The sequence below is a fragment of the Macrobrachium nipponense genome, chromosome 25, assembly GCF_015104395.2.
Source record: "Macrobrachium nipponense isolate FS-2020 chromosome 25, ASM1510439v2, whole genome shotgun sequence".
Lineage (NCBI taxonomy): Eukaryota > Metazoa > Arthropoda > Malacostraca > Decapoda > Palaemonidae > Macrobrachium > Macrobrachium nipponense.
This window is the reverse complement of record NC_087214.1, coordinates 40,836,987-40,860,163: the sequence shown is the minus strand read 5'-3', so window position 1 is coordinate 40,860,163 and position 23,177 is coordinate 40,836,987. Positions and strand designations below refer to the sequence as shown.

Sequence of the window (23,177 nt, the reverse complement as noted above, 5' to 3'; positions counted from 1 at the left end):
GAATAGCAGGGTACGTATGTTTCTGTCTGTAGTAAGCAGTATTTTCATGCAAACGTACTAAGTATATTTTTGTGACTAAATAAATTTTGAGTCCATAATTACACGAGCTTCTCTCATAAGGAAATCCAGCATTCTGCCATTAATAAGGCGGTCCAGTTTGGCCAGAATTCTTGGTGGTGGAGGCTTTGACGATATCACTGAGGATGAAGTTGGCACCCTCACTTATGCCCACATTGACCCCCTGACAGACCAGGATTTGGAAGACCTGACGAAATATGCCAGCAAGGAAGAAGTTACTCCAGGTTTCAGGAGCAGGAGGAGGGCGACCTGACTTTGGAATGTCTGTCCCAAGTTAGGAGAATGATCACCAATGTCCTGGAGAGTGTTGCAACATGGGATCTGTATGTGGAACGCTTCTTGAAGTTTTCCAACATTTTCTTCATACGGCATTGGAGCCCTATAATCAAGCCCTCATCACCATGAAGAAGCAATGACAGCACCTGCCAATCACCATGTTCATCACATGTACAAAAAAGGACCCTTCAAAGGCTCCTGAATTGCCTGAAGTAGTGCCTCCTAAATCACCTGAAGAAGTGTCTCCCAAATCGCCTGAGTCACTGCCTCCTGAAGAGCCTCCTGAAGGTGAAGAGGCGCCCTCAGAGGAAATGTAACTCCTCTGCTTAGCTGTGCAGTCATCTTCATCACCATTCATCAGACAGCACAAATATAATTCATCATGATCATCTTTAATCAACATTCATCTCTCTCTCGTGATTTTTCATACAATTGTTTCCCATGTAAAATGAAAACTGGATGGCTGGAATAGTATAACTGTATGAAAAAGTGCATTACTGAATACTAATGGGAGGACTGGATTATACATTTCACACGTACGTAATTAAGTCATAGTACTACACTCTGTTTTCTTCCATCTGTCCACCTGCCTGTGGTGCTCGCGCATGGTAACAGTACTTCTAGGTCTTTAAATAGTTACGCTATTTTTGAGTTTTAGGTAAATAAAAAGATATCTGGGTGTACATTTGCAACTGAAAAGTGTTTTGATAATTTACTGTATGCGAATTACACCGTTAATATTCTAGATAGGATATTGTTGTTATTGTTGAATGCAAGCTGCCTTTTCGGGGTGGTGAATGGAACAACCAGATGCAGTGGGGGGAAAATTGCTTCTCTCGCTGTTAACTGCGGCAAGATGTCAACTTTATTGGACCACAGCTACTCTGCTACTAAGCTACGTGTTACTTCATTACACGTAAGTATATATCAGTATATACTTTTAATTTTCATAAAGTGCGTTTTAGCCAGATATGATATGATGTAACTTGTTTTAGCATCTGTTTAATGGAATTTGTGGAAATGTTATTTTTGCATTGACTGTATTTAGAAAGGAGAAAGCTCTGGTTGTACTGCTTTTTACTTCAAGCTGTCACCTTATTCGCTAAAGTCACTGGCATCAATGTCATTGCTGTTATTATAGTGGATTCACTTAAGCTAGAATTTTGCTACATAAAGTCAATACATCATTGTTGCCGTAGTGAACAGCGAGAGAAGCAATTTTCCCGCCACTGCGTCTGGCTGTTCCGTTCGCCACCCCGAAAAGGCAGCTTACATTCAACAATAATAACAATATCCTATTTCGAATATTAACGGTGTAATTCATATACAGTAAATTATTTAAACACTTTTCAGTTGCAAATGTACACCCAGATATCCTCTTATTTACCTAAAACTTATACATAGTGGAACTACTTAAGCCCTAGATGCAGTGTTACCATGTGCGAGTACCACAGGCTGGTGGACAGATGGAATAACACCAAGTATATGTCCATATATATTTTACCATAAAATGTAAGGTTTACTTCGAAATACGGTATTAATATTATTTTAAAGATTAATATGTACCACAATAGGATGGTATGTTAATGCATATTTGATGTAGGATGGTGTTTTTAGTGATACTTTGGTGTTTAAACATTCAAGATAGGTGTTTATGAGCATTTAGAGGGGGATTCCAAGTATTCACAGGCTCCAGCTATTCGTGGGGCCGTCTGGTACGTATCCCCTATGAATACAGGGTGACCACTATACTTTAATTTTGAACAGTAAGGTCGACCCTCGGTATTCGCTGGGATGTGTACCAAATAGCTAGCATGTGCGAATACTTGACACAACTCTAAAGATGCTTATAACTGCCCATTTTGATAGTTCAAACAGCAAAAAACCTTTAAAAAAATGCTTATACTTGAGTATTTTAATAATTTTATCACAAAAAAGACATTAGTCCTGAAAATTATCTGAAAATACAGTAATTAGTGAATATTTCTCTATGAGAAATATGAATCTACAAATTTTCTGCGAATAATGTGAATATATGTTCCACAGAAATAGGTGAAGCTGCGAATCCAAAACTGCGTATAGGCAGAAGGGGGTCCGCTGTAAATGTTTCATTAGTAAAATGAGTTTTACTCTATCACTGTACGTAAAAATGTAAAAATGCCAATATACTTGTATATATCACAAAAACATAAAGAAATGTTTTTGTGTTTCTAAGCTTTTAAGTACTGTAATTTTGGACTGTTATATTTCTCTAGTAAAATGAGCATTGATTTATTTATCACTTTTCATAAATATATCAATATGTATGTATGACAGGGAGTATAGCTTACATTATAATAATGATTGTTATTCCCAATTCTTTTAGGTTTTCACCTGATGTGTTGGGTATGCAAGCGAGTTCAGCACTTGTGTGGCTGGTGCTGGAGATATTCATCATCATCGCCACAATGTACGTCACTGCAATCCACTCTCACATCAAAACACTAGATTTATTGGCGTTTTCATCCTATAAATATGTTGGGTAAGTGTCGTTCATCATTGTAACCTCAGTGGGTATGGGAAATGTTGATACTTAATTTTGGGAGATCTGCAGCTGTTGTGAAGTCCCATATCGGATCAATGACAAGAAATATACGAGGTTGATGGATTTGTCTTTCATTTGGTACAATAATACTGTATATAATTGGGTTGCAAATTTAGGACAAAGGCCAGGCACTTGTACCTATGAGCTCATTTTTCGCTGAAAATAGTGTTAAAACTGTTGTTAGGTGATGGTGGAGAGTAAGATGAAAGAAGAGAATATGAACAGAAGTATAGCAGGGGTGACTACATTTTCATACAATCAACTTACCTGTCAGATATATACATAGCTAAGACTCCGTCGTCCCCGACAGAAATTCAAATTTCGCGCCACTCGCTACAGGTAGGTCAGGTGATCTACCGGCCTGCCCTGGGCGGCAGGACTAGGAACCATCCCCGTTTTCTATCATATTTTCTCTGTCGCCGGTGGTATCAACATTGTTGTTATTACCTCCTGACTTAGATTCATTTTTCATCCTTTGATCATCGTTTTTCGGCTTTTTGGTGACGTATTTGGATCGTGTTTTGGCATTCGCTACAGTGGACTGTTTTTGGAATAACTCTTTTGGATTTTTCTCAGTATGTCTGATTCTAATGTGAGTGTGAGAATGTGTGTGAATGTAGGCTGCAGGGTGAGGATACCGAAAGCTTCGGTTGATCCTCACACTGTATGCCGTAAATGTAGGGGGTTTCAGTGTTCTGCTATTAATACTTGTAAGGAATGCGAGGGATTGAATGCAGAAGAGTGGAAGACTTTGACTTCTTATTTGAAGAAGTTAGAGAGGGATAGAATTAGACGATTGAAAGGTGTGAGTTCAAGGCCTATTGAGCCTTTCACTGATAATTCTAATCCTACTGATGTAGATTCTCCCTATGTATCTCATTCTCAGAGTGCTTTTTCGGATTCGGCATCGGAAATCGCCAATCTGAAAGCGACAATTAGAGACATGAAGTCCAAGATGGCTGACTTCAAAGGTAAGGCTAGTGAAAGTGAGCATTACAGTGAAGTGAGTTCTCCCAGTGTTGTGGAGGGGGCGTTTGATCGTCCCTGCGACGCTCCCAGGCCTAGACCTCTTCCAAGCTCACAAGCCCAGAGGAGAAGGAAAGTCGAAAGCCTTAAGGAGGTTGTGGGAATCCCCAACAGGTCAGACGTCCCTTCAGCTAGCTCTGCTTCGTGGCAGGCGGCTCAAGGGCGCTATAGAAAAAGCGTCCTTCGCGAGTGTTTCGCGTCTCGCCTCGTCCTCTCCCTCCCTCTCCTACCTAAAGAGGGTGGAAGGAATCGAACTTGTCGAGACCGCTGAAGCGTCATATGAAGCCTGACATAGATTCTAGTCCAGAGCGTTTCTCAGATGACGCTCCGTCTTCTAGCAAGAAAGCGAAGGGGGCGTCGGCATCACCTGAAGTGTACGCGGAAGTACCCTTTCCTTCTTCTCCCCCGAGTGATGACGAAAGACGTCATGCACTGGGCGTGGGAGAAGCGTCAGAAAGATCATTATGGCAGTTCAGAGCAACTGTCATCTCTAGTGGGAGTTTTAGCGCCACGTCGGAAGGACGTGACGCTTCCAATTAAGAAGTCTCGTCCTCTCTCACCTGTTCAACGAGAAGCGTCATACAGATGGGAAACGGCTAAACGTCTTACAGAAGCGTCTAGTTCGAGAGCGAGAACAGGTGCTTACGAGAGTTTCGTAACGCCAGAGAGACGTAAGACGTCTTTTAGACGCGAAGCGTCATTGGAAACGGAGCATAGACATGACGCTCCGTCCAATATTATGACGCCAAGTAGGACGCCTTTGGAGAGCGGAGCGTCTTCCAAGCGCGAAGCGTCATCGAGACGTCAGCAAAAGACGTCATCCATGACGCTTGGCGAACGGGAAGCGTCATGTAAGCGTGAAGCGTCTTCTAAAATTATAGAGAAGCCGAAGCTTATGACGCCTTCCAAGACTATTAGAGCGGGAAAGAGGAAGGATTATCATTCCCTTAGCCCCTCTCCTTATTTAGGAGTTTGTCTCCTCAAGAAGAGGAACGTTCGGAAAGGAGAGCGGAGACGCATGTAGATCCCGAGTTAGAGGAAAACTCGGATGACGAATATAGTGGAAGAGAAGGTCTGTCTAACTATAAGGTGTTGACTACCCTACTTCTTGAGGAGTACGGAGACGAGTTGACTCCTGCCGCTCCTCCTTCTCCGCGCTCGCTCTTTTTCCAGTGCTAAGACGAAGAAGCCTTCGTCTTTTCAAAACAAAATGAAACCCCACCATATCGATGAAAAGAGCTTTTACATTCCTTAGACTCATGGATGAAGTCTAAGAAAGACTTAGTGAAGACAGTCTTCTGCATGCCTCCAGCAAGATTAGCTGGGAAAAGAGGCATTTGGTATCAGACGGGAGAGAATATGGGTATTGCTCTCCCTTCTACAACCGAAACAGATTTTTCGACTTTGGTGGACGCTTCACGGCGTCAAAGTCTCAATTCTGCACGGATTACATGGGGAATTTCGGAACTGGATCATCTCCTCAAGGGACTCTTTCGTGTATTGGAAGTTTTTAACTTCTTAGATTGGTCCCTTGGGGTGATGTCCAAGAAAGCCCATGATTCGGAAGGAATCGAACCTGAAGCCCTGTTTATGCATATTGTCTTGTATTGACAAGGCGGTACAGGATGGATCTTTTGAAATCTCCTCTTTGTTTGGGGCAGGTCTTTTAAAGAAAAGGACTGTATATGGCGCCTTCTTAACAAAGGCAGTCTCACATGCTCAGAGAGCAGCACTTCTATATGCGCCTCTATCTGACTTTTTGTTCCCTTCTCAGTTAGTAAAGGACATTGCGCATTCTTTAACTGAGAAGGCAACTCAGGATCTGCTGACGCAGTCAGCAAGAAAGAAGAAACCTGTTGCTGCATCGGACAAGAAAGGACCCAGTACAACGGTGCAGCCCTTTCGAGGTGGTCCGACCTCCAGACCTTCCACAAGGAGGAAGGCTCCAGAGAAGAGAGGTAGATCTGCTTTTCGTTCCTTTAAGAAAGGAAAATGAAGATTCTCTCCTCCAAGCACCAGTAGGTGCCAGGCTCCTGGGATTTGTGGAAGCCTGGACACTGATAAATGCAGACGCGTCATCTTTGGCGATCTTAAGGAGGGGATATCGTATCCCTTTCCTGAACACTCCTCCCTTAACGTCAATACCAAGGGAACTATCAGCCAAATACAAGGATCCTGTGCTGAGGGATACTCTTCGATCGATGGTGGAACAAATGTGGGACAGAGAGCGATAGAATTGGTACGGGATCAACACTCCCCGGGGTTTTACAATCGCCTTTTTTCTGGTGGCGAAAGCCTCGGGAGGCTGGAGACCAGTACTGGACGTCAGCTCTCTGAACAAATTTGTTCAGAAGGAGAAGTTCTCCATGGAGACTTCTGCTTCAGTCATGGCGTCATTACGACAGGGAGATTGGATGGTGTCTTTAGATCTCCAGGACGCCTACTTTCACGTCCCGATCCACCCTTCATCGAAGAAGTACCTCCGTTTCATGACGGGGGGAAGGATCTTTCAGTTCAGAGCCTTGTGTTTCGGCCTGTCCACAGCTCCTCAGGTCTTCACAAGCCTGATGAAGAATGTGGCGAGGTTTCTTCACCTCAAAGGAGTGAATGTCTCTATGTATCTGGACGACTGGCTCATCAGGGCCAGATCGGAGAGACAGTGCTTGGAGGACCTAAAGTTAACTCTGGATTTAATCAAAGCGTTGGGATTGCTTGTGAACCTCGAGAAGTCTCAGCTGACCCCCAGACAAGACCTAGTCTATCTGGGGATTCGGATGGATTCTCGGGGTTTTCGAGTTTTTCCTTCGCAAGAGAGAATCGCAAAAGGTTTGCGGATAGTCTCTCTCTTCTTAGAGAAGCAACAAACGTCGGCGAGGGAATGGTTGAGCCTTCTGGGGACGCTTTCCTCGCTAGAACAATTCTTCCCTCTAGGAAGACTTCATATACGTCCGCTTCAATTCTTCCTCAAGAGGTCTTGGAGCTGGAAAACCGGACAACTGTCGGACGTTTTTCCCATTCCAGTGGAGATAAAGTCACACCTACAGTGGTGGTTGCTCCCTCTGGAAGAGAACAAAGGGATCTCTCTAAGAACACAGAACCCAGACCTAGTGTTGTTCTCCGACGCGTCGGAGAGAGGTTGGGGAGCGACATTAGGCTCAGAGGAAGTGTCAGGCACCTGGGAACCAGCACAGGTGTCTTGGCACATAAACTGCAAAGAGCTCTTCGCCGTACATCTGGCCTTGAAGAGCCTAGAACCTCTGGTGTCAAACAAGGTAGTGCAAGTAAACGTGGACAACACCACCGCACTTGCCTACATTCGGAAACAGGGAGGGACGCACTCCTCGTTCCTTTACGAGCTCACGAGAGACCTATTACTTTGGACGTCTCACAGGAACATCTCCCTGCTGACAAGGTTCGTACAGGGAGTAAGGAATGTGAGGGCGGACAGGCTCAGCAGGAGGAACCAGGTCCTTCATACAGAATGGACACTACACGAGGAAGTGTGTCTCGATCTCTGGTCTCTGTGGGGAACTCCTCATGTGGATCTCTTCGCAACATTCATTTCAAAAAGGCTCCCAGTGTTTTGCTCGGTCGTGGAAGATCCAAGAGCACTTATGGTAGACGCCTTCCTGCTAAATTGGTCTCGAGTAGACGTTTATGCTTTTCCCCCATTCAAAATCCTGGGGTTAGTAATGAAAAAGTTTGTGGCGTCAAAGGAGACGAGGATGACGTTAATAGCCCCCTTTTGGCCGGCCCAGGAATGGTTCACGGAGGTGGTAGAGTGGATCGTAGACTTTCCAAGATCCCTACCAAGAAGGACGGATCTTCTCAGACAACCACACTTCAAGAGGTACCATCAAAGCCTCCCCGCTCTCGCTCTGACTGCCTTTCGACTATCGAAAGACTTGTCAGAGCGAGAGGCTTTTCTCGCGAAGTGGCAAGCGCGATCGCGAGAGCACGCAGAACCTCCACTACGAAAGTATACCAATCGAAGTGGGAGGTATTTAGAAGGTGGTGTAGATCCAAGAAGTTGTCCTCCTCCACTACCTCTATAGCGGAAATTGCTGATTTGCTGCTATTCCTGAGAGAAAAATCTCATCTAGCCGTATCCACAATAAAGGGATACAGAAGTATGCTCTCGGCTGTATTCAGGAACAGAGGAGTAGATCTGGCAAATAATAAAGATCTCCACGATCTCATAAGGTCTTTTGAGACTTCAAAGTCTAAGGAACCAGTACCTCCGAACTGGAACCTAGACGTAGTCCTCAAATATCTGTCATCGGAAAGATTCGAACCTCCTCATCGGGCATCGTTTAGAGACATTACCCGAAAATGCCTATTCCTATTATCTTTAGCTACGGCAAAGAGAATTAGTGAATTGCATGCTCTGCAGGATAAAGTAGGATTCAAGGGAGACTCAGCGATTTGCTCGTTTAAGACCCTGTTTTTAGCGAAAAACGAGAATCCTACGAATCCCTGGCCTAAGTCATTCGAAGTCAAAGGCATGTCGAGTCTCGTAGGCAGAGAAGCAGAGAGGTCTCTATGCCCTGTTAGAGCTCTGAAGTTCTACCTTCAGAGAAAACATCAAATGGGAGGCTCTAGACAAGGTCTTTGGTGCGCGGTAAAAGACCCCACAAGACTGATGTCCAAGAATGCGCTGGCATTCTTTGTAAGAAACGTCATTACAGACGCTCATAAGGCCTGTCCTGACGAACAGTTACAACTGTTGAGAGTAAAAGCTCATGAAGTGAGAGCTATAGCGACGTCTCTCTCGTTTCATAAGAATATGTCGCTTAAAAACATCATAGATACGACATTTTGGAGATGCAACTCAGTATTTGCATCTCATTACTTGAAAGACGTGCGTGTGACATATGAGAAATGTTTTTCTCTAGGTCCTTTCGTATCGGCAGATACGATTCTGGGTACGGGAGCCGACACCAATCCTTAAATGTATATACTTTTCTTCTTTTTGGATATGGTCGAGAGTCTCTTCAAATAATAGAGGACTTAGGCTAGCACGGGCGGCCGTCTATGTTGTTCAGTAAGAGAATTCTTGTCATATCCAATTAGTTGAGTATAATTTTTTTTTTTGAAAATTATGTATGTGTGCGTAGTGGTTTTGAGTTACGGTTGTTGTGACGAGTTCGGGGATAACTCGGAACAATCCTTAGTTCTAACATATGGTTAGGATCAGGTGGTCGGGATTGGTTGTGTGCTCCTTCATAAGGTGTATTGTCATATAAGTGGATCAGCACCCATTGACAAAGTCCTTTTAGGCTCTGCCGAGTAAGCGGATAAGACCCCATCGGCAGACCCACAAGAACTCTTGGCCATAGATCATATATCTCGCTAAAGTTTCTTGAGGTGATGCAGACTACTGGGCAAACACCCACGAAGTCTACCACCTATCAGGTAGGAACCAAGGTTTTATTTATACCTACAACATATGTTGTTTACCTGTCTATTCCATATAGAAGCTGTCTCTTACCCTCCACCGAAGGGTGCCAATCAGCCAAACGGGGATGGTTCCTAGTCCTGCCGCCCAGGGCAGGCCGGTAGATCACCTGACCTACCTGTAGCGAGTGGCGCGAAATTTGAATTTCTGTCGGGGACGACGGAGTCTTAGCTATGTATATATCTGCCAGGTAAGTATGTATGAAACTTTATTGTAACATAACAATATCATTTTTGTAAAGAATTGATAATCATAGCTGGCCATCTTCCAGAGATCTGCTCATCTGTCTGATGCCATTACCATTTTTGGTGAGAATTTTACTCGTTGCAAATGCTTAGGTTTTTCTTACAAAATTTTTTTTTTTTTTTTTAAGTTTGGCTATTCTTCAGCGACATCTGGTTCAATCATTGAAGCTTAGTAATTGGGTATTGAATAGGATAGGTGAGTGCCAGACTACTGGTTACTCATCTGTCTTCAAATCTCCATGACTGGTCACAGAACTTGGCTTGGTTTTGAAGCTTTGTGTTATTAATTTAAATATTTGTGTGTTGATGGTTGTTCATTATGTTGAGATACTAGAACAAAAAATTAGTTTGTTCCGATACAAATACAAACCATTGGTCTTTTACAATAGGAAGGTAACTAGCGGCAGCTGGAACGGTCGTAAGCTTCGAACAAGGGAGTTCGGTTGTTAACTGCTTGTCCGACAGTGCGCGTACGCGCGACTGGGGGGTGAAGAACCGCTTTTGGCCGCCGACGGAGACAGACGTGTTGTTCGCTCTCTGCCCGCTTTCGTCGTATGCTTTGTATCTTAAAATATTTATTCTTCAAACTTGGTTTGCTTTGTGTGTGTTTGATAAAATACTGTATGTACGTGTGCTTTGTATTTTATTATTATTTCATTATTACTCATTCTCGTGAGCTGGAGACGTCCCCACGCCCCCCCCATCAGCCGCAGAGTTTGCCCTGGTGTGGAGGGCTGTAAGAGTGGGGCCTTCCGCTCTTTTCCGGAGGTTGGTCCTCATGAATTATGTGCTCGGTGCCGAGGGCGCGAATGCTCTCGGGCCGAGCCCCGTGTTGTGTGTAATAATTGGTAGGAGGAGCAGTGGGTGCTCTATGAGGGTAGGAGGAAGTGACGTAAACCTGCCAGGGAGTCTTTTCGGAGGTTCTCCGGCGACGCCCTTGGTCACAGACACGTCGTCTTCCTTCCTGCCGCCATCCCAGCTCTCGCATATGGCTCCTTCCCCTGGGGGGGGTGGGGGGGGTGGGGGGGGTGGTTCTCGTTCCTTCTCTTTGCCCGATCCGTCGAGCGGAGAGGAGGGGGCGAGATACCCCGACATCCAATTGTACTTGGGGTCTTCCGTTCGTTCGGGGGGGACTCGTTCCCCCTGTGCGAGGGGGGGAACCCCCCCTACTAACCCGTTTGTTTTTTGCTTCCTCAGGTGCTCCTGCTGCAGGCGACGACCTTGGCCAGGTATGGTTCTCGCTGGGTCTCCAGGGCACTCCGAGCGTTCAGGGCCTGCTGCATCCTCTGGCAGGTGCTGCTCCAGTCACCCATGGACCGGTGACCACCGTTCGACCCCAGGGTAGGCCGCCCCTCCTCACCTGGTCTACACTCAGCATGTGGCTTCGGTGACTACTTCGGCTGCGGTGCAGGCTCCGATTACTGCCCTTCCGAGGAGGGGCGTGTATCCTCCACCCGGGTTCATCGCTCTCGCCCCAGCCCCTGACTTTCGGTGCCCTGAGAGTTCGCCCCTGGATCTGCCACCGGTACCCAGGATGTCGCTGGCTGCTGCCCCGTCTCCTGCCGTACCTGTTTTGCGTGCCGTACCTGCCGTACCTGTCGTACCTGCCTTGCCTGAGCAAGCCCCTGCCAACGTTGTTCCTGCCCATGGTGTTGCTGCCCCAGTCACAGGTCCTTCCGGACAGGTGCAGCCGTGCCGTGTTGCTTCGGCAATAGCCCCGGCTCCGGCCTGGATGGAGGACCTGACGTCTGTCCTGAGGGAGCTGACGAAGAAGAAGAGGAAGAAGGGGAAGGTGTCGTCGTCGCCTGCTGCCGCCTCTTCCCCTTCGACTTCCAAGGCTTCCAAGCCGAGGAAAAAGAAGACTGCCTCCTTCCCTCCTAAGAAGTCTCCTTCGGGAACTTCTGAGGGCCCGTCTCACTCCGGGGAGATGGGGGGTTCTTCGGCTGGTCCTCCTGCTCCTTCAGGAGCGGGGCCCATCTCTCCTTCCGCAAGGAAGAAGAAGACGGGGACCAGAGGGGTACCGGCTAACACCAGTACTTCCTCGCCTGGTGCTAGAGGTCCTACCTCTACACCAGGTTCCGGCTCGGCCTCTCGTTCGCGAGAGGTACCGAGTGTACGGTCTCCTGCGGGCAACCGTACAGCCAAGGCTCAGGCTTCCGAGTTCGCTCGGCGCCAGGACCGAGGCACAGAGCGGAAGGCTGGCGAGAGTCACTCAGGTGACTCTCGCCATGCCAGCGATCGCTCTCGTAGTGAGCCGCAGGCTACCAGGGTTGCCGTGACAGTCCCAGACCAGCCACGGGCTGAGGCTGGGAAGAGGTCCCCTCGATCGCAGGAACCACAGTGGTTCGACACGCCGTGAGGACAGGCACCGCTCCCACCGCGACAGCGGTCTCTACAGGTCTCCTGACCGCCACTCCCATCAGGACCGGACGGGTAGGGAGACCAGCAGCAGCTCCTCTGACGCACGGAACCGGGGCCGTTGTTCTCGGTCCAGCCACTCTCCCCAGGAGAGCCGCGCAACCAGGCCTGCAGCTCGATCGCCACCGGGGGTTGGCAATCGCCTGCAGCCCCCTCAAGCACACCGGTCCTGCCAGTGGGTGGGGGGGGAGCGTCAGGCCTTCCTCTCCTATCCCTTCAACTTCCTCGGGCTACACCGGGAAGGGCAAGGCGATCAGGAGTGATCGCGAGGGGCGCGCTCCCACCGCGACAGCGGTCTCTGCCGGTCCCCTGACCGCCGCTCCCACCGGGACAGGACGGATAGGGGAACCAGCAGCAGCTCCTCTGACACTCGGGACCGTCGCCGCTGCTCTCGGTCTAGCCGCTCTCCCCAGGAGAGCCGCGCGACCAGGCCTGCAGCTCGATCGCCAGCAGCTCTCCTGAAGAGCAGGAAGACTGCTGGTCCAGACCTGCAGCTCGACCATCACCGTGGTTGATGATCGCCTACAGTCCTCCCAGCCTACCAGTTCTGCTGGTAGGCAGGGGAGGAGCTCTCGTAACAGCTCCCCTGACATAAGAGACCGACGCTCCGTTCCTTGGTCCAGCGTTTCTCCGCAAGAAGCCGCTGGTCCAGACCTGCAGCTCGATCGCCACCGTTGGTTGGAAATCGCCTGCAGTCCTCCCAGCCCACTGGTTCTGCTAGTAGGCAGGGTAGGAGCAGCAGGTCTCCCTCACCTGTCCCTTCAACCTCCTCGGGCTACACCGGGAGGAATGAGGCTAACAGTAGTGACCGTGAGGAATGCACTTCTTACGATCCGGTTGGAGGAGATCGTGGGGGGCTGGCTAGGATGAATGACGCTTCCCAGACTCTCGGAGGGACCATCGCCGCTGTTCACGTGACGGTCCGTCTGGACCACGCACTGAAGAGACCAGGGTGGGGTCCCCCTTTGGTCCTCTTGAGAGGTTTCGGCCTCGACGAGGACTGAGACGTGTCGGAGGACGTATCGGCTCTCTCCTGTCAGGTGCTCGCTCAGCCCCACCCAGACGACATTCACGGTGGCGGCAGACGTTTAGCCTATAGTAGGAGTTCGTAACCCTCCTCGGGAAAACGTTTTCTCCTGACGGTAACGTTTTCCTAGACTCTGAGCGGCCATCACTGCACGGTGATGGCTGCTCGTACTCACTTCTCCAACTGCTAGTTCCGCTGGGAAGGAGAGCGAGTATCCAATCTTCCTCCCCCATTCCCTCTCTCCCTATGGCTACGAAGGAAAAGGGAGGGATCCTGCAGAGCGTTCTCCACAGAATTCCACGTTGGGGACTGCGTTCCTGGGGGGACCTTCGGGTCCTACTGGACGTAAGTCCCCGTCGTTGAGGAAAGATCTTGTCCCATCCTCGATTTCTACAGTAATCGGGAGGACCACCACCCGATGATTGTCTGACGAATTCGGTGGGGGTTTCGCTGAGTGCTTAGAGTTAGTTCTTCAGAATTTCTAGCACTCTCCAAGTGTTCTGGTTTTCTACAATCTGCAAACACTTGGGCAAAACCACGGTCCAGAGTGGGCTAGACGAGAATCCCAGATAATTGTTACTACGATAATCGGGAATCTCGCAGAATGCTCGAATTCCTGGAATTTCTAGCGTTCGAGAGAAGCACTGCTGCTGAAGGAAGAATATCTTGGGAAGGGCTCAGCCTGGATGGACCTGACGGTCCATCTCCTCAGTAGGTGGCCAACCCCGGGATAGAGAAGAACGGGTGGGAACATCCAGTTTGGCTTGAACTATCGTCTTCGGTATCCTGTTATCATCATTGAAGTCTTCCTTTGGGGGAAACTTCTCCTTCACTCTCTTCATTAGAGAATGAAGGGTGTCGGCTTCCAGTCCTTATTCTCGTTCTTCGAATGGAAAAGAATTTAGGATGGAGGTCTATGTACAGGAACCTACAAATATACTACGCATATTACCCTCGCGACATGATTCTGTTAATCAGTTGAATTGATCGAGGTGTAGGCACATACCGTAGTTAACTCTACGGATTGTGACCGAGATGAAGTATCCTCTTAAATGAACTGCAACTCGGGACTGCCTGCAAACCTCCCAGGAATTACCAGTTTCGATTTTGAGATACTTATGGTATTGTTACAACACCACCACCTCAGCGTTTGCATTCACCGAAATCCGTTTCGTTTAAATGCAAATGCTCGAGCGTATTTTTTTGCGCTCGATGGTTCTAGCCGAACGCATTCCTTCTTGGAATGGATTACCTGGCAACTCAGGATGACGAGTGAGCGAGAGCTAGCGGTGTATTGGGTTGCCTGCCGCAGCCCAGTACCAGCTGGCTCTCTGAGATAGCATGGTCGGTTTGTCTCTCTCCTCTACAATGATTGACTACCGAACTGAATCTCTGCCCGGCAATCACAGACTTAGGTCTCTGGTTGGCTGGGATTCTCGCATACGTGAATGACCATCTCTACTGCATCACCTTGGACATTGCGAGAATTTTCTGACAGAGATATCTCAATAGACTCTATCATCTTTCTGTTTACCGCACAATAACAGAAGTCTGTAGCCTAGTCTCCCGCTGCATCGCACCTGCCGCTGCGATAATGCGGAATGATTTCTTCAGACATCTGAGTTTGTCTTCTAAATATATCTCGTATTCGTAGGTGTGCAATTGTTCATTGATCACCCCGAATTATTGATGTATAACGGAAGACATTGCCTGTTCCCCGCCCCGCCTTGCCAGCTCTACTTCCAAGTATATATATGTCCTGAAAAGAAGATGATGATGATTCAGCCCATGAGAAGCGGTTCTTCAGGCAGTACATCCCTGTGTTTTCATTACTGAAAAGCGCTCCGCTTTCATTGCAACTACGACTTCTCATCGAACAGCAATGAAATAGCGATTTCGCATTTTCAGTCCTTTGTAAATCACAGGGATTAAACCGTCTTCGCGGGTTACTGTCTTAGGCTGGACTTGTCTAAGTTCAGAATCTTGAGAATTACGTCTCCCGATTCAGCTGTGAAGATGTAGGTCTGCATTCACCTTTCACCGTCGTCTTCAACGGCGCATAGTGTTGTTTCTCCTTAGCTGAGATTCAACTACTATGAGAACTTCTGTCTTGCCATCAGGGACCTCGGTCTCTAGAAGGCAATTGACTTTCGCCTGTTGGGCACATGCCTTGAGAGAATCATCGTCTCGCCTTCCAGCATCGGTGGCAACAAATAGACGATTAGTATGGTCTCTCGGTATAACCCTTTAAAGGCGAGGGTCGCGTGACTATGCTCGGATGCTTCGACAGCTTGCCTCACACAACCGAACGCAGTCAGTCGGCAGCTGTCGAAGCATCCAAGACTGTTACGAGCTATGCTGTGGACTTAGTTCGGTTGTTCCAGATCAATCATTACTTCGTCCTACTAGCTTGTTCCGATACCCATACCATCGACACCCACCATGGAGTGTCGGTGTCCTATCCACCGCGGAGACGAAGAGACTTCGACGCAGTGAGGTACGAGACCGCGAGAGACTTCGCTGCAATGGGATACGAGAACGCGAGACACTTCGCTGCAGACGGATAGACCAGTATGGGTACTGGACATCACTCCGAAGAATATGTCGGACAGAAAGAGGGATAGGTCATCGCGACTATACCCTTCTTTCCCTCCGAGTAAGGGAACTGCATGGCTTTTCCTTCGACGTCAAGCATCCAGGGGATGGGGATCTGTGACGCTCGATTTCGTACCGAACTTCGTAGCGAAGACTCAGAATCCTTCGGTCCCTGCCGACCGGTTCGAGTCTTTCACAATCCCCTCCTTAATGGACTTCACCGACATCGATGCGGATGAGATGCTGCTTTGTCCTGTGAGGGCTCTACGGCGCTATCTGAAGAGAACTCGGCACCTCAGGCCTGAGTGTCGACTCCTCTTTGTTAGCACCGGGATGACCAAGAAAGAAGTATACAGGAACACACTTTCTTTCTGGCTGCATGAGGTGATCAGGAGGGCGTACGAAGCTGATGGTAGCGACGACATCCGTACCCTTTGTCCGAGAGCCCACGAAGTCAGAGGTATTGGTCCTTCCCTTGCGTTCCGCAAGAACTTCTCCGTGGCGCAGGTACTGAAGGCAGGAGTCTGGTCTAACCAGACCACCTTCACCTCCTTCTACCTTCAGGATATAGCCCACAGGTCCTTGGACACTTTTTCCTTAGGACCTGTGGTGGCTGCTCAACACGTTGTGTAGCTTACCCAGCACCCGAGCGGACAAAACAGCATCGCATCCTTGTGTGACTGCATGAAGGGATAGGTAAATGAAATTGTGACTGGCCTTCTCTTTCCCATCTTTTTCTCTCCCTCTACCTGTGGGCAGAGGGACGCGGTCGTCACTATGCTGGATCAGGAGGCGATGCAGGTAAGCTACTCGACCGAGCCACATCCTATCCCTTTCAGTAGGGATAGGAGCGATTATCCACCACTTCCCCCAACCAGGGGGGGGGGGGGGGGGGAGCGGAAGCCAACAAGAGACAACCCATGACTTCATATTGCCTCTTGCAATAGGAACAAGTTCTTGCTTGCTAGTTTTAAGAGGTACGCTTGCCTCCCTCTTATTACTTGGGTCCAGAGGTCTGACCATTGATCCTGCGGTACATACCCCGATCATTGGGCAGAGGCTAGGATCCCTCCCTCTGCTCTTACGACCAGGGAGGGAATCCAAGGTTGGGCGAACACCAGTCTGTTCTTAAGACTCAGATTCCTCCCACCAAGAAGTGAGTCTTCCTATTGTAAAGGACCGATGGTTTGTATTCGTATCGGAACAAATGGCAATTTTTCGAAAATTGCATTTTTCCTAACTACAAACCTGAGGTCCTTTACACATAGTCCCACCTCATGCCACCCCTCACTCTGCATTTTCCTGGGCCTAAAGCAAAGTGGTTCTTCACCTCCCAGTCGCGCGTGCGCGCACTGTCGGACAAGCAGTTAACTACCGAACTCCCTTGTTTGAAGCTTACGACTGTTCCAGCTGCCGCTAGTTACCTTCCTATTGTAAAGGACCTCAGGTTTGTATAGTTAGGAAAAATGCAATTTTCGACAAATTGCCATTTTTTCTCATTTGACACTTTTCTATAACAAAATTGTTTTAAGGCTGCAGGTTTGCCATATCATAACTATTATGTCATGGTTCATAGAGAATAGTACTAACTCATCACAGTAAGACATGGTTCTTTATACTAGAGAAACATCATCAATTTTGAGAATGCCTTGCACGTTCATCTTCTACAGGTGTGGATTGTTCAGTACTTTTCTGAGGAGTGCTTCGGTTCCACTTATGTTTCTGTTCTCTCCTTCCTTCTTAGTCTTTAGGATTTCCCTTGAATGTTTCTGTTCTCTCCTTCCTTCTTAGTCTTTAGGACTTCACTTGAGTTTTTCTTTTTTGCTTTCTTGGATTGGAGCTAAGGAAAACACTTCAGATTAGTCATAAGAACTTGTGACTAACCTTCTGAAATATCCAGGAGATTCAGGTTGGTTCCCCTCATGGGTATATTTTCCCCTTTGTCCTTGGAGATAATAGGATGTTGACAGAGTTGGAGTGGTGTGATGTCTGTTACACATTCCCTTGTCCTCCTCTATGCCCAAGCTCATGTCTGGTTGTCATCTTAAGTCTTCCACAGGTCTTCTATACTTCCCTGGTTTTTACATTTGCTCGGGAAGTGTTTGTATGACTTCTGGTACGGTGACTGTGGTGTATATTTGCATTTTGAACCCCTGTGCCGCCTTGTCATTCTGTTCTGCAGCTGAGGATTGTTGTCACTTTCTCAAGTCAGCTTTATGGTATATCAGGAATTTTCCTTAACAGTGACCTTAGTCAACATCTCATCTCCTAGGGGTACTGGTTTTGCGATGTTGCCAAAAGACTTCTAAGCAGAAGTGTTCTTACTTTTCTCAGGGTTGTTTTTCCATACCATCAATTTCCCCATGGAGGGGATTATGTCAATGGGATGTGAACTCCCACTCCTTATTCTGCTGAGCCTGGAAGCCTTATCCTCTAAGAAAGATGAGACTTTGTGGGGCAGTGGGAAACATGGTTTCCCCCTCCTGACTTGATCCCTATTTGCACCTCTCTTATGACCCTTTGGGGGCAAGTCACATTCCAGCTAATCTCTTCCTGCCATTTTCCTTCTCTGGGTTAAATTCGTCTTGTCATTTTGATTTTATATTGGTTGTTTTCCATTTTTGTAACATACTACAGTAAATTACAAGTATTATTCAGCTTGACAATGTCACCATTATGGCATAAAAAATAATTTTCAGCTAGAAATAAACTTTTTGAAATTTTTGCTATGGCAGTCAGTGTGATTTGTCACCAACATGTTTGGAGGACCCTCCTTCCCTCAGAATCTCAAATGGTTAATTCTGTAATAGTTTTATACTGTGACAAAAGACACCTGTATTGGTGTCTGTATCATATTTGTAAATACAGTACTACAATCTTGTTTGTAGTTTAGTGATGCTTTGAGACTTTTGGGTACTCTCAAATATGTTTATAAATAACATCTTTATATTGTTTTGCAGGATGATTGTTGCGTTGCTGGCAGGACTTCTAATGGATTCCTTTGGGTATTACTGCATGTTAGCATACTGTAGTTTAAGCCTCGTGGTTTTCATGGTAAGTCCACGGTTGATGTTTACAGTACCACAGACACCACCCTACCTACAAATGAGTTGCGTTCCAGACGGCCGTTTGTACATTGAATTGTTTGTAAGTTAGATACTGTCCTCTTCATGCCTATTCAAGGACAGTAGGATATAAAATCAGTACAGTACCGTACGTTTTTTTATCCCAAAACACAATACTACACTGTACTTACGGTACTGTGTAGGCTAAATTGGCGTGCAAAATAAAGTGTGAACTTGCAGTTGGCAAAGGGGAGCACCTTGAACGCAATTTTAATTTGTGATCATGTTTGTTTGTGTATTTGAATGATTGTAAGTTAAATGTTCATAAGTAGGGTGGTGTTTGTATTGTACTAATCACTTGTGAATCCATTGTGTAATCAGTACTACTTGCATGTTGGCCACCAAGTTAAACTAAATTGAAACCTAATTGAACAAAAGTTTTTGTTGCAGTTTATCTAGTTAATATTTAAGAATTAAAAGAATCATTATGTTCTAAAGTTATCCAGTAAAAATTTAAATGTTTTTATTTTTCACCTAGAATTTTGGTAATAGTGACAGGAATCTTACTAAATTAATTTTCATTATTTATGTTTAAAGAACTGCTGTTATAAAATAATTTTTTTATCAACATTCAAACTGTTTGAGCCCATCTTACTTGGTAGTTTGGTTAAAATATTTGGTAATGGTGATGATAACTATTATATATAGGTAGCAGGCCACTTCAGCTGCATTTACTTTATATGAAATTATCTGTATCTCTCTGATAACTGATTCTTCAGTCACTGAATTCTGCCAGAAACTTGTTGACCTTTTTCATTTCTTTGAGAGGAAAGTAATTGCAAATCAGGGTAGTTTTATATCTACGAATACACTATAGTATCAGTTACAGAGTAGCGACGATGGTAACTGAAATCTGGAGTTCATCCTCTGTGGAGTAGTTGTTCTTCAGTAGAAAATCTTTGTTAGTATTGCTTTCCTCTCCAAGAAAGGACAAACATTGGTGAGTTACTGGCAGAATGCAGTGACTGAAGAATCAGCTATCAGAGAGATACAATTAATTTCATATAAACTAAATGCAGCTGAAGTGGCCTGTTACCTATATATAATAATCATCATTATCATTACCAAATATTTTAACCAAACTACCAAGTAAGATTGGCTCAAACAGTTTGAATGTTAATAAAAAAAAAAAAATTGATAACAGCAGTTCTTTGAATATAAATAATCAAAATTATTTTAGTAAGATTCCTGTCACTAATACCAAAATTCTAGGTGAAAAATAAAAACATTTAAATTATTTCTGGATATCTTTAGAACACACTGATTCTTTCAATTCACTTTAAATATTAACTAGATAAATTAACAAAAATTTTGGTTCAATTAGGTTTCAATTAGCCCAGAAAAACCATTTATCAGAATGATAGAAAAAACTATATATAAATTGAAAGCAGCTGGTGGTGCAGCTATCATCTTCAGTAATTAATCATAATAATACTGTTCAAGGAGAAAACTGAAACTTTATCATTTTCATGTAACGTGGCTTCTGAAACGTTGTTATGATTACACAAAACTAAGCCTCAGTCATTTCTCTGGTCTTTCAGTTCCGAACGCTACGCTGGCAGATCCAAGGAGCGGGCGGAGCTATGGACGGATACAGCGCAGGAAACAAGCGACGGCTGTACCTCTTACTCTTCATGTCAGGCCTCCAGCCGGCAATGATGTGGTGGCTCACCAGGCATCTAATGTCGGTTTAAACTTAGCCATAACTTAAGTCACGATTGTTTGTCTCGATATTAAAATCAATATTTTTGCCATCTGTTCTTTAGCTCCTTAAGTTGTTTAAGGAATAGTTTTTTAACTATCTTTTTGTACAGTTATTGGCCAAAAATCTAAGCATACAAAGTTTTTTATAATCATTTTTGTCAGGTTCCAACATTATAAACTTGCTTATTCAGTGTTGAGGAACTTCAAATGAAAATCTCTTCATGCTGGCAGCCCTATGAGTGAAGAGGTTCCACTCCTGTAGGTCTGCTTGAACTCAAATCGTGTGGAAATCATTTGAGATTGTTGCCTAATTTATGAAAATTGCTTCATGTACTAATATTGCTGAAACTAGGTTTAGTTTTTTATATTAAGCAGGTTTTCTGTTGAGATTAATGAAGTGAACCATTGACTATTTATGATAGTGTGTGAGCTTGTCTGCAAAAGCATGTACAGTACAGTAAATTGTCTTTAGGCGAAAAACAGAAAAGGAAACGGGTACTTCAAAAAAGTTTGGACTGTAATCCTCAAGTGGTTCTGTTGTTTGAAAAGTTTAATAAAATGTCGAGGACAATGTTTATCACTGTTTGTGACATTACTTCATAGCTGTTTCACTGTAGGTGTTTTGTTATTAACACTTCGAGTGCTTTAAAATATTATGATGAAGTTATGCATTAAGATGAAATTCAGAGGTGATGGTGACATGAAAATCACTGGATATTAGTTTTCTGTTTTAGAAAATGATTGAAACAAAACAATGGTAAGTCACGAAATATAGACTCAACATTTTGTTATTCAGTCTTTGTCATCATTAAGTCATTTTGTAATTCAGTCTTTGCCATCATTAAGCAAACAGAAATTCCTACATTCATTTCAACTCTTGTAAATTTATACATTGTATGTGGGTTCATCAGACATAGTCTATGCAGGCATGGAAAAATTTGACATGCACATCGAGACAGTAATGGAGAGCTCCAAGAACTTGGGTACTATCAATACTGATGTGTAATAAATCTGGGTTTACTGTTCTCCCTGAAACCTATTTTCCAAAGTCAGTCATGCCTCATGTGTCCAGAATAAACAGTCTTCGAAAGTAAAATGATAACTTTTTCACTTTGAATAGTTATGAAGAAAATGTGTTACCTTACGATATAGTGTATAGCAAGTAATGGACAGCTATGAAGGATGCCAAGAACAGTTCCCCATACCTACACCTAATTGTTTGAAGTTGTTTTGGTCTTTGTGTTCAAAAGGCAAACATGTCTTATTTATTTATTGTTACGTATATAATTTAGGCAAATACCTCACTGCCCCAATAATTGATTACTGTACATTTGTTTGTGGCCTTAGTGCTCTTTTGTGCTGAAAGATTGTAAACTTAACATTATGCTGTAAAAGGACTTGTTTCAAATTGCAGACTCATTCCACTACAGGTATACTAAAATTTTTGTTGGGAAGAACTACATTTATTAGTTTGATTAAGTCCAGAAGCATTGATGCAAAATCTCTTGCCTTTTTCCAGCTTTCCAGAATGGCGACTTTTCTTTGCACATATTGTAAAAACTTTTCCTAGCATCTGGTATGGAGATTTTGAGTTTCATGAAGTGGACAGAACAATGATGAATGACAAGCCTTGATAAATGTTTGCAAGTGATTTCTATATGAAATAAAAGCATTACTTTAGCACAGTAAAAAATGGGGAAAGTTTGTGAAATATAGTTCAGTTAAATTTATCTTTTGAAGTTTACAAATTATACTTCTGTTAAATTTCTCTCTCTAATGTATGAAAGCTCAGCTGTAATAATTGCATTTTTGGGGAATCTAGAAATTTTGTACCACATAAAAATGCATATTGCATACAACTTGATGTGCATGAAACCAGTACATTGTAATATCCAGTTTTCCCTTGCAAAGATGAATATGGCAACAAGTCTGTTATCTGTATATTTTCCTCATCGCTTGATAATTCATTGTACTTGGGCAGTGTGGTGTTTTGACATTGTAACCCATGACCAAATGACAATATCACATTCAGAGAACTGCCACATGGTACGTGAACCAACTTTGTAACTCATTGTGGAAGTTTTTGTATGTTGTAGGCGTTAGACTCTGTAAATATTGGGCGAGAGAAACTTATATTTGGTATGTCAAATTTATATGAAACTAACGTTATAGGAAAGTGCAAATGTTTATTTCGTAGGAACGTACATTGCTTGTGATTTAGCCGATAGTTTTCCAACTAATGCTTTAAGAGAGTATCTGTGTTTTGTAATGGAACTATTTTTTAATACATGTAAATAATGAAAGTTTGGATTTTGTCAAGTTCTCCTGCTCTTGAATGGGATGAAATTGGGTATTTTTGTTTTGTGGTTAAGGTCATTTCCCTTTGGATTATGGAAGAGTATTTGGGTGCAGATGCAAAATATACTCCTAAATTATTATGGTACATATTACTATTTCAGTATGACTTTCCTAGGGACTATTTTGTTCATTTGGGTTTGCGTGTCAAGTTGACATTTTTAACTTTTTGCTGGGTTTTGTAGTTATATATTACCCTTAAACAAATCTCCATGTATTGTAATAATTTAATTTGGTTCCTACACGATACACAAACCATCGGTTCTTCACATTAGGAATCACTTTC

The 23,177-nt window shown here is 44.8% G+C and overlaps 1 protein-coding gene across 5 annotated transcripts in view; it reads left to right on the top strand.

Moving 5' to 3' along the window:
- LOC135199392 (protein YIF1B-B-like) overlaps positions 1-22,839 on the top strand; it is a 143,323-nt gene extending 120,484 nt beyond the window's left edge. For all 5 annotated transcript variants that reach the window (XM_064227380.1, XM_064227383.1, XM_064227384.1 and 2 more), the window contains 3 exons: positions 2,720-2,875; positions 18,668-18,761; positions 20,374-22,839. In XM_064227380.1, coding sequence (XP_064083450.1) covers positions 2,720-2,875; positions 18,668-18,761; positions 20,374-20,526 — 403 coding nt within the window. In that variant the 3' untranslated portion in view covers positions 20,527-22,839. The remainder of the gene's footprint in view (positions 1-2,719; positions 2,876-18,667; positions 18,762-20,373) is intronic.
- The last annotated feature ends 338 nt before the right edge of the window (positions 22,840-23,177 follow it).